At 39.6% G+C, this 11,151-nt stretch overlaps 1 protein-coding gene across 6 annotated transcripts in view; it reads right to left on the reverse strand.

The window, feature by feature from the left end:
- Nucleotides 1-8,683, reverse strand: part of LOC107558071 (THAP domain-containing protein 1-like) — a 24,207-nt gene extending 15,524 nt beyond the window's left edge. The window contains exons 1-4 of one of the 6 annotated variants that reach the window (XM_016241692.1): nt 8,592-8,683; nt 7,234-7,429; nt 2,718-3,090; nt 1,662-2,490 (exon numbers count right to left, since the gene is read on the reverse strand). In XM_016241692.1, coding sequence (XP_016097178.1) covers nt 2,444-2,490; nt 2,718-3,090; nt 7,234-7,383 — 570 coding nt within the window. In that variant the 5' untranslated portion in view covers nt 7,384-7,429; nt 8,592-8,683 and the 3' untranslated portion in view covers nt 1,662-2,443. Of the gene's footprint in view, nt 1-1,661; nt 2,582-2,717; nt 3,091-7,233; nt 7,430-7,556; nt 7,674-8,031; nt 8,304-8,591 lie in introns of those variants that run through there. The other 5 variants (XM_016241691.1, XM_016241686.1, XM_016241688.1 and 2 more) reach the window with 5 other exon arrangements.
- Between the last annotated feature and the right edge of the window lie 2,468 nt (nt 8,684-11,151).

The following is an 11,151-nucleotide window of genomic DNA, read 5'->3' on the forward strand; positions in this document are numbered from 1 at the left end:
GACAGAGCAGCCATCAAGTGTTAGACAGTGTTCTAGGTTATTACATGCGGAGGGTTTACGTCCTATAATTAACACCTCTGTTTTTTCAGAATTTAGCAGTACGAAATTACTCGTCATCCTGTTTTTTATATCGACTTTGCATTCTGTTAGTTTTGCAAATTGGTATGTTTCGCCGGGCTGTGAAGAAATATAGAGCTGAGTATCATCAGCATAACAGTGAAAGCTCACACCATGTTTCCTGATGATATCTCCCAAGGGTAACATGTAAAGCGTGAAGAGTAACGGCCCTAGTACTGAGCCTTGAGGTACTCCATACTGCACTTGTGATCAATATGATACCTCTTCATTCACTGCTATGAACTGATGGCGGTAAGATAAGTACGATATGAACCATGCTAATGCACTTCCATTAATGCCAACAAAATTTTCTAGTCTATTCAAAAGAATGTTGTGGTCAATAGTGTCGAACGCAGCGCTAAGATCCAGCAGCACTAATAGAGAGATACAACCACGATCAGATGATAAGAGCAGGTCATTTGTAACTCTAATGAGAGCAGTCTCACTACTATGATACGGTCTAAATCCTGACTGGAAATCCTCACAGATACCATTTTTCTCTAAGAAGGAATATAATTGTGAAGATGCTGCCTTTTCTAGTATTTTTGACAGAAAAGGGAGATTTGAGATCAGTCTATAATTAACTAATTCTCTAGGATGAAGTTGTTTTTTTAACAAGAGGCTTAATTACAGCCAGTTTGAAGGTTTTTGGGACATATCCTGATTGAAGAGAGACACTTTTGGAAGTGAGCTGAACTGAATGCTGACATCACTGAATCATCAATGAACTGACTTCAGGAAAAAATGACTGTTGTCCTCTTGCATTATTGAAACTATTTTCCTGTTGACACTGTAAAGCTCCTTTGACACAGTCAATATTGTATAAAGCGCTATATAAATAAAGGTAAAAAAATATATCCTAATGACAATTGACAAATTAATAATATTCAGAAGAGGATCTATGACTTCTGGAAGCACCTCTTTAAGTAGCTTAGATTGAATAGGATCTATTGTTCAAGCAGGTTTTGATGAGAGAATGAGTGGAGTTGTTTCTCAGGGGATCTATAGCACACTATCTGATGTGATACTGTAGCGGACTACAGGAATCAGCATCAAACAAATAAGAGAACTCAATTTCCATATTTGATGGATGTGATTGATGTGAGCCGGGTTTAGACCATCATGAGACAGGTTCGTTTTAGTCGCCCGCCCCACTCTCCACTACATATTTGGTTCACAACATTATTTCTATAAATATATCTATAAATGTCATTTTTACTTAAATGACCCCAAATAAAAAAAATTAAAAAAATAAACTAAACAGACTGGTTTCATAGCTCCTAGAAGAGAGTTTGTTTAATCTGATGGTGGAAAGGCATTGGTCAACGAACTATCTTCAAGGTTATGAGTAACACGCAGCAAAAACTTCATTTTTGTGATCAAAACACGGGTGTTGAGCTCATGCTGCTGTTGCGTTTACCCTCACACACATTCACCACAGTAGTTACTAGTTATTAGCCATCCTTTTCATAAACATTCCAATGATGGAGAAATCAAAGAGATTCTGAAAAAGACTCTTAGACAGTTTGAATCATTTATCATATTTATTTGTTATGATCCGAGTGTAGTAATTCTTATTTTAGAGGAAACTTTCATTATTGTGGTATAGAGTTCTGTAAGGGTGGTGCCTTGGAAATCTGACCAGCTATTGACCATATATACACAATCATCTTCCAATAAGTGTGTCAATACAAGACCGTAATAAAGCGTGACATTTAGATGACACTGAAACTCATTCAAGCACAAGCTCAGCTCAAGAATGAGAGCGTTGTATTGAAACAGTCAAACACATGAACAACGCACTGTGACGTAAGGCAACTATGATTGAAGTTTTCCCAGCAAAAAAATCTATTTTTACCCATATATGGCTTAAATTGATTCCACGATTATTAAAGTATTGTAAATAATAAATGAATCAGTAAGGGGTGAAAAACAACAGCGAACAGCTCAAAGCCCTTTGATATGTGACTCTATGGCTACTGAAAATGTGTTTAGTGAAGTCCAGTTTGGTCATCTTAGTACATTAATCAAATCAAAACAAACTAGTCAGTATAAATTCAAGAGGATTAAATTAGAAAAAAAACATTTAATAACAGAACAAACACTGATCTGCTGCCATTTCAACAAATCTGCAGATAATGAGAACCTGATTTACTGAAGCGTTTGTCACGGAGTCAGCATCAGCTCCAGCGTCGGTCGAGTCTCTCGTGCACCGGGCTCATCTGGCATCCAAGCGCATGGACTATTTCCACAAGTGCTAAAGGGTTTAGTTACTCTGACCGAATCAGATGAATTCAACGCTGCATACGATCACACCTGAATCCTCTCACGCAGTTATTGAGTTAGTTCTGCTCTGAAGCGGACGATCCTCTCCTGAAACGACATTCGGTTCCACAAAGATCTATGACTAGAACCGACACCGACACCTCCAGCAGCTAAACCTCAGTCTGTCCATCTGAACCTCCTTCAGTCAAAGAGAACACGTTCACACACATTCAGAACACAAGTCATGATTGACAGAAGAATTAAAACCCCTAAAGGAAAAGCTAAAACCACTTAAAACCGTGACTCTCTCTCGCTCGACTTCCCTCACAACGCACCGATGGTCTCTATTCCTTTCAGGACGTCGTAGATCTCTTTGAGCAGGATAACGTAGCTGTCTCCCGGCGCCGCGTCCCTCTGGACCTTGCTCATGGCTCTGAAGCGCTCCAGCTGCCTCTCCTGCCACCTGCACTTCTGCTGCACCGTCTTCAGTCTCTTGCGCAGCTTCTCCATCTGCTCCTGCAGCTGCTCGATGCGTCTCTTCTGCTGCAGCGTGTCCTCCACCATGTAGTTGTGGTCGCAGGAGACGAAGGAGCTGGTGTGGAGGAGCGGAGCGGGCTCGGCTTCAGACGGACACACCGCTGCATCAGACAGCGGCAGGCTCAGAGGAAAGGCCAAGTCTGCGCTGAAGCTCTCCTCCAGAGACGCTGCCTGAGAACAACCCAGAGCAAATGGTCAGCTTTACAGGGCTCATATTAGAGCTGGGCAAAAAACTGAAATCTCGACTTTTTCAGAACGTTTGACCAATTCTTGATTTCTACAATTTTAACTACCCTAGAGAAAAATCAATATACTAAAATGCATTTGAAATACATTTATTTCATGCCAAGTATTCTACAAATACATTTACTTATTCATGTACTTGATAAAAATACCCTGCAATTGTACTTTTAGAATACTAAACTGGTATACTTCAAGTGTGATAAATTGGAACAACTAATTTTGTACTTAATGCACTTTAATAATGCTGAAGTAGTGCTGAGGTCCGACTACAGATATACTGAAGTATATCAGATTGTGCTAAAGTGGAACTATTGCAAGTATGCTTCAGGTACACTTTAAATATCTTGACTGATTTTATTCAAAGATCATACAATCCTAATCAATAGTGACATTAAAACACATTTTAGGCTTAATATTAAGAAATGTGCATTGTGCACAAGTGATACTAAAATAAAGTTTAATTATAATTTTTTATATCAGTAAGTCTCGGGTTGTCTGTCAGTAAATATGTTAATAGATTTGAACTATACTTAGTATGAAATAAATGTGTTTTAAATATATGACTTTTTTTACTAGGGTAGTCAACTTGAAAATGTATCTACAACATGAATCAAGTAACTTTTTCTTTATTAACCTAACTACAGAAAATTCTATTCCGGGTGCATCACACAATGAGTTGTCAACATGATGTAAATGTTATTCTTTGCAGAAAAGATGCATGAAATACCACTACATCTTGTACAAACTTGTCTTATGCATATTATATGCTCAGAAATAATATGAGGAAAATGCTTTAAAAAAAAGGTAATTCAAACTCAAAATGACTGAAGGTATAACACCAGCAGACTATTATGAACTATAGAAGTTCTGTAAAAACAATGAACAGCAGCTTTCAGTCTGTCACCGTGATGCACACATGAAATATCAGGTTTCTTTATTCGATTGCGCTGCTTTTCCATTGTTTTCCGCATTTGATTGTTGTGCTCGCGTCTTAATGCATGAAACAGTAGTCTAAATACATGCAGCGCTCAATTTAACAGAAGTTCACTCCCAAGTTTTCCAGTTCCACTGCTCGCGTCTTTGTCAACACAAAACTGCATTCTGTGTGAATGGCTCCTACCGATATGAGTTTTTCCTATTTAATACTGTGAAGCTGCTTTGACACAATCTGTATTGTTAATAAATAAATAAATAAAGGTGACTTGCATCACATCACGTGCGCCGACACGCGGTTGGGTCGTTCTTTTCTCTTTACTGTTATCATTGGCATATTGCCAAAGTGTCTAATTCTAACGTTTGGTAATATTTCTATATTTAAAATTGCGATTCCTCGATTTATAAAAAATAAAACCGTGACAAAACATTAAATTCAAATTAATCAAAATCATAAAAGTCTCCCAGCTCTAACTCACATGATGGGAAATCGAAGGCCGAATGGAGTGCTTGATGCAGACCTGCGCTCACAGCATTTGGGACAGGGCCGTGTTTTACCTGATCTTTGGAAAAATGAGAGTTTGAAACATTCTCTAACTTTCACAACGCCCCGTCTCCAGTCCATCCGTCTCAAATAACCCAATCACAGCAGTTCAATGCTAAACTCCAATAACTCAAACCACACTCTATCATTGCTGTTTACGTTTCAAATGCATCCCGGGTAAAAGTGAAAGACGTCTGCTCATCTGACACCCAACCCTTGCACTGAAACAACTGTTTTACACCAGTTATACCAGCTGGGAAAGACATTAATGAGTCCATTAACCCAAAAAATAAACTCATTAACTGGCAAACTCACTATTGTTTACTTGTGAGACTCACTTTGAGCTGTGCTTGGCTGGACGTTACAGACATCAAATAAGAGCAATGAGTCTGAATATCTGTCAGAACCAATGAGATTCGAGGAGGAGGAGACCGTTTTACTGAAATCTTCCAATGGATCGTATGACTTCAGGAAACTGTAGATATACTGTATTGGGCACAAGTGCTACAGGTCACTTTAATGATCCATTCTGGAGCTTTTCTGGAGCCCATATTGGATCATTTCTGATAATCTTCTGATAATAGATTATCAGGAAAAAATATAAATGTACTGAAATGATAAAACAACACCTTTAAATGCTCATTAAAGTTAGTTCAGGTGTTATCTGTGCGCAGTAGGGATGGGATGATTCCCAGATTTGCTCGCTGCTTCGGCATTAACATGTTAACAACGCGATGCATCAATTTAAAAAGTGTGCATCGGATACAAGTTGGCATTTATATCGCGATGCATCGTTTCTAACACATTTGCTTCGGTAAAAAAAAAAATGATTAGTGGATGTGCTATACTTTTATTGTTTAGAAAGTGACTAATATTTTATGTGTAGGTTGATTTCTCGTCTCTAAACTGTTTCTCAAGCGCTCTCTCTCATCACTGCTTCTGTGTGAATAAGACGCATCACAACACGACGGAGACCGAGGAAAAGCAGGGATTCAAACCTTAATGTCGATCGTGGTTCAATCTTAATGATCCATTCTGGAGCTTTTCTGGAGCCCATATTGGATCATTTCTGATAATCTTCTGATAATAGATTATCAGGAAAAAATATAAATGTACTGAAATGATAAAACAACACCTTTAAATGCTCATTAAAGTTAGTTCAGGTGTTATCTGTGCGCAGTAGGGATGGGATGATTCCCAGATTTGCTCGCTGCTTCGGCATTAACATGTTAACAACGCGATGCATCAATTTAAAAAGTGTGCATCGGATACAAGTTGGCATTTATATCGCGATGCATCGTTTCTAACACATTTGCTTCGGTAAAAAAAAAAATGATTAGTGGATGTGCTATACTTTTATTGTTTAGAAAGTGACTAATATTTTGTGTAGGTTGATTTCTCGTCTCTAAACTGTTTCTCAAGCGCTCTCTCTCATCACTGCTTCTGTGTGAATAAGACGCATCACAACACGACGGAGACCGAGGAAAAGCAGGGATTCAAACCTTAATGTCGATCGTGGTTCAATCGATCCACCATAGCAAATATATCTGTGCTGTTTAATGCATTTGAGACGTTGTGTTTTCCTCAGTGCATAACTGACGTCACAGGTATATTCTTCATCTGTGAATGTTAGAAAGGCACGCAAACATACCCATTTTGCTGTCAGGAGCGGACGAGTGCTGCTGAACGCTAAACAGACGGAGCGCCACAGAATAATAGCGCAATGATTCTGAGTAAAATATGCAGTTTGCTAAAATATTTGTTGATGGACATTAAATGTGCCTTTTGTAGAAGTTTAAACCTACATATAAGTGTATTTTTATGATAGCACTGACTGTAAAGGGAGTATTGCAATGAGTAAATCAAATGTAAGCTAATACAGTCTTAATTACTAAGCTCAAATTAGTTAATGTTTCTAAAAGCAGTTTTAAATGTAGTATTTTTCTTTATTTTAATTGAGTGATTTTAATGCTTTAAAGAGCAATTTTAGATTGTAATGTTCAGCTAACTGTAAAGGTACAGCTGTCATACAAGCAGAGAAAGGCTGCATGGCTAGAATAGTGTGTTATATCAATGCGTTCCTGTTGCTCAGTGTTAGAGGAGCGCAGTTAGCCTGCTCCGGACCAGCTTAGTTATCACAGTGACTGAGCTCGATCTTTGTTAAATTTACTTTATGGAACCTAATCATGTGACAATGAGTCAGACTAACTGAAATGAGCCTGGCTTATTTGGTAAACTAGTTTTATGAAACCGGCATCGAGGCGTTAGAAGTCAGAGGACACTAAAGTTAATTTATGACTTGCTGTCTGTCTGAACCAAAGAAATAAATGTGATCATATTTTTTCCATTGCATCGTATTGCATGCAATCGCACTGTGTTGAATCGAAATCGTAATGGGGTGAACCGTATCGCATCGGCCTCAGTACTGAGATGCACATCCCTACAGTTTTTCTTTTGGCGTTTCTAGTTTGAGAGCACGACTAACACTACACTCTGTCGTGTGACGTCACGTTTAGCACACATCTGCATATCCCCCAAAGACACCAGAGCCTTGGACTGCTTCTGGCCTGGCCGTGTGAGTAAAGCAGCGGCACCTGCATCTGCAGTCTGCTGGAGGAGAAGAGCGAGGGCACGGCGTGGTCCTTCAGCACACGGTTGTTGCACTCGCGCTTGAAGCAGTCTCTGGTGAAGTGCTGAGAGCAGATGTTGCTGTACTTGCTGGGCTTGAAGTTTCTTCTCTTCATAGCGGCCAGCCATTTCCCACAGACGCCCGGCCGGGCCAGAGGAAAACTGTGCAGTTATTCACAAACACCAGATTACATCACATCCCTGATAACCTAATTCAGATAAAATAATTCAGTAAAATAAACTAATTCAGATCATCAGCAAATCACTTGATTGTCACTCAGCTATTTACCCGAAAGTAAAGGAAAGAGAGAATCTACACAGTTCTTCAGTGGAGGAGAACATACTGTACAGACGAACCGCACAGCAAGCGCTTAATACACAGGAATATAACAAACACATCATTTACACATTTACAACACGACCCAAGACGGCTAACATCTCTTCATCATGCCCACAAGCACTGTCAATATTGTTTTTAATTTATTTATTTTCCACAAAAGAAAGTCAGAAGCCACATGAGAGGAAATAAGTGAAGTCAGATGAAACTAGAGGACACAATAAAAATATCCTGCCTCAAACACATTAAAGATGACACTCCAGCTGATCTTTACTGGGAAACAGATGAAAGCCGCTGGTGTGAACTAAACTACAGCAAACTAGCACTACAGCTGATTAAGTCTAGTTTAACATGAGCAAAGCCACCAGAGAACTGTGGGAACAAAACAACAAGCTGCTCGATAGAAACACACAGCAGTGGAGCTCACTTATGAAAGGAGATGTTTTTATCTTTGTGGTATCTGTTTTTGCATCCGTAGGCCGAGCAGGACTGAACCATGTTTCCCTGCGATCTGAAATATGAAGATCAGGAATAATATTCGCTGGGAACAGGATCCCGTCGCCTGCACGTTACATGGCTGACTGAGCGAGCTCTCGTTCGGTGAGATTCGGTGAGGTTCGGTGAGGTTCGGAAAGGTTCGGGTTTCTCCAGCAGGCGGCGCTCTGCGGCTCATAAAGCATCTCACCACGGGCTCTGTCTTTCGGCAGACATTTAAACTCCCAAGTGTTATAATCTTTTACAAATATTAAGAACAGTACCTAACATACACAGGCAAATCTTCCCCAGCAATCGCTATAAAGTCATTTGTAAACGCACACATGTCCGTGATCTCAGTCGACTGTGATTGGCCGATGCTGTGCAGCGCGGAGGAAAGTAACAGAGATCAGGTGACCGCCTGCAACAGTTACACCGGATCAATGGCATTTGCCTGCTTTTTGCAACTGTAACATTTTAAAAAGAGATCATTATTATTTAGACCCATCTTACCTGACAAATTAAAGCGGAAGCTTTCCATTCATCGCTTCATGATCATTTCCATTCAACACGCTTATTTTATTTCAGTGCTTGAGCTGCGTGAGAATCCCTCGGATCTGATTGGCTGTTGACGGGAAAGGGCGTGGCCTTATATATGACGACAGCAGGAGGTCATCAGGTCACTGCTGCGATCCAAATACACGGATGACGTGATGATGCGTTTGCTGATATTTGTACATTAATATAAACCAGTGCAGGAGCTTTACATATATATTATTAATCGTGCTCCCATACACATGTGCTATTCCCTGGATATCTTTAAGTGTTGATAATTAATGGAGTGGCATAATCCAATCACAAACATGTGCTGATGTAGTGGGTCAGTGGAAGCATCTGACAGTCACACAGAGACGAGAGCATTATGAGAGTTTGAGTCCTCCGTCTCTCGCCTGTGTGAAGAAGATGAACTCCATCCTCCGCATTGGGCTTATACGGCATATATGGCCAAATATATATATGCACCACTTGTTTTCAGACCCTTCATTAATACGTCGTCAATATTTCTGCTCACTTATCTTGAAGCTATATTTCAGAAGTCAGAAAGAGCTTTATTACCAACAAGCATGTTTACACACACAAGGAATTTGACTTGGCGACAGGAAAGTACGGACAGAGCGCAAACATACACGATACGACAGACATGCGTAGTACAGAGATGGAATATAACACTAATATAAGAAAAACTGAAAATTAAATGATGCACTAGATACAGAAGTGGAAGTGGAAATTAGAGAAAAAAACATGCAATTGTTTAAATGAATGTACAGATATGTTATTGACAAGTGTACAGTTATATATGGGGGGGTAATCATTGCATATTAGTGCGTAAAAGAAGGCAGAAGTATTTTTTGTCAGCTTTCTTCATCTTATTTATTAGAAACGTTTCGTTAGATCTCACAGAACGTGAAGTCCTTATCTGTCATTGATGTTAGATTGCCTGCAGAGCACAGATGTTTCTGTGAGAGGTGCAGCTTCATCCTGAACATCCCTTGGATTGAGAGTATAACTCGCTCCAGCATCTGTCGTGTTGTGCAGAGGTGCATCACACTCTACATGTGTGTGTAAACAGGAAAAGAGACCCACAGAACAGGAAACCCGGTGAGTGTGATGCATGTGACGGATAGCAGACACTTGTTTACTCACAAGCACTGAGTGTGAGACGTGCAGCAGCTCAATCACACACTATACCTGCGTCTGCCTGACTTCTGCTGCTTCACTGAAAACATCTAGTGAGGTATGTCAGCTTTTACACTTCTGAAACAACTCGGTTTACAGTCATAACAAGCATTTCAGATTTGTGTTTCAGTGCTTTGACACAGATGTGTGTTTGTCACACTGGCAATGCAGTTTAATGCTCTCTCTCTCTCTCTCTCTCTCTCAGAGAATGAAAAATTAATTCAGTTTGTCTCATTATTACAGGTGCATCTCAAAAAATTTGAATATTGTGAAAAAGTAAAACAATTTTTGTAACTTATTTCGAAAAGTGAAACTTTTTTGAGTTTTGGATTGTTGACTTTCATGAGCTGTAAGCTCTAATCATCAAAATTAAAACAAAAAAACTTTTGAAATGTTTTACTTTACATGTAATGAATCTAGAATATATGAAAGTTTAACTTTTTCACGATATTCTAATTTCTTGAGATGCACCTGTATATGTGCATCCTGAATATAATATCCTGTTTTATCAAAGAGTTGGTTCAAATAAGAAAATGAAATTTAAGTTGTCAGTGAGTAGCTTTGTCTCTTTATTTACACGCTGTATTTCTGCCCAAGCCTTTATTATACTGTACTAACTTAAATGACACCGTTAGGAGAGTAAACCTTCATTATGATGAATCCTTTGAGCGACGGATGAAGCGTCTGTTGTCTGTTGCACCACGAGAGGGCAGTGAATCTTCACAGAAGCCTGTATTTTCCTCTTAATGTCGATCTGAAGGCCTGCTGAAGCCCAGGACACTTCATATGCAATGGATTAGACTGATTATAGAATTCATAGCTCAGTGCGTGTATATTTCATTTAAACGTGCTAGAAATAGAGCACTAAGTCAAGCATTTAGTGAGTATTTAACCCCGATCCAGAACTCATGACACACTTGTATCTGAAGTCTGTCGCACGGTTTCCCTCGGGCATAAACACACTCATAAGACCCGTTTCTTTCCAAGCACTTCTTTGGCGGCGCTGGTTTTAATCTGAACTAAAAATGTACAAAGTCTCCAAATCCACATGGTTTGAAATCAAAGTGTGGAAATGAGGACGCTTGGCTTCTCACCGGGGCTATTTCAGTGTCTCATATATTCGCATGTCTCTATTGACATCTAATTACAGTAATACCCACCTACACCAGGAATTACAGCAGACGAGGCTCTCGGATGGCAGCTATTACTGTCAGCCGCTGGTGTTGGTGTGCCGTTCTCAGAGAGCGAAGCTAAGATATCATGGCTTGATTCTGCTGTGGAGATGTGTGTCCAATCAGAGCGAGATCTGCATGTTTGGTGGCATCTGAGCGATGCA

The sequence above is a fragment of the Sinocyclocheilus grahami genome, unplaced genomic scaffold, assembly GCF_001515645.1.
Source record: "Sinocyclocheilus grahami isolate Dianchi unplaced genomic scaffold, SAMN03320097.WGS_v1.1 scaffold631.1, whole genome shotgun sequence".
NCBI lineage: Eukaryota > Metazoa > Chordata > Actinopteri > Cypriniformes > Cyprinidae > Sinocyclocheilus > Sinocyclocheilus grahami.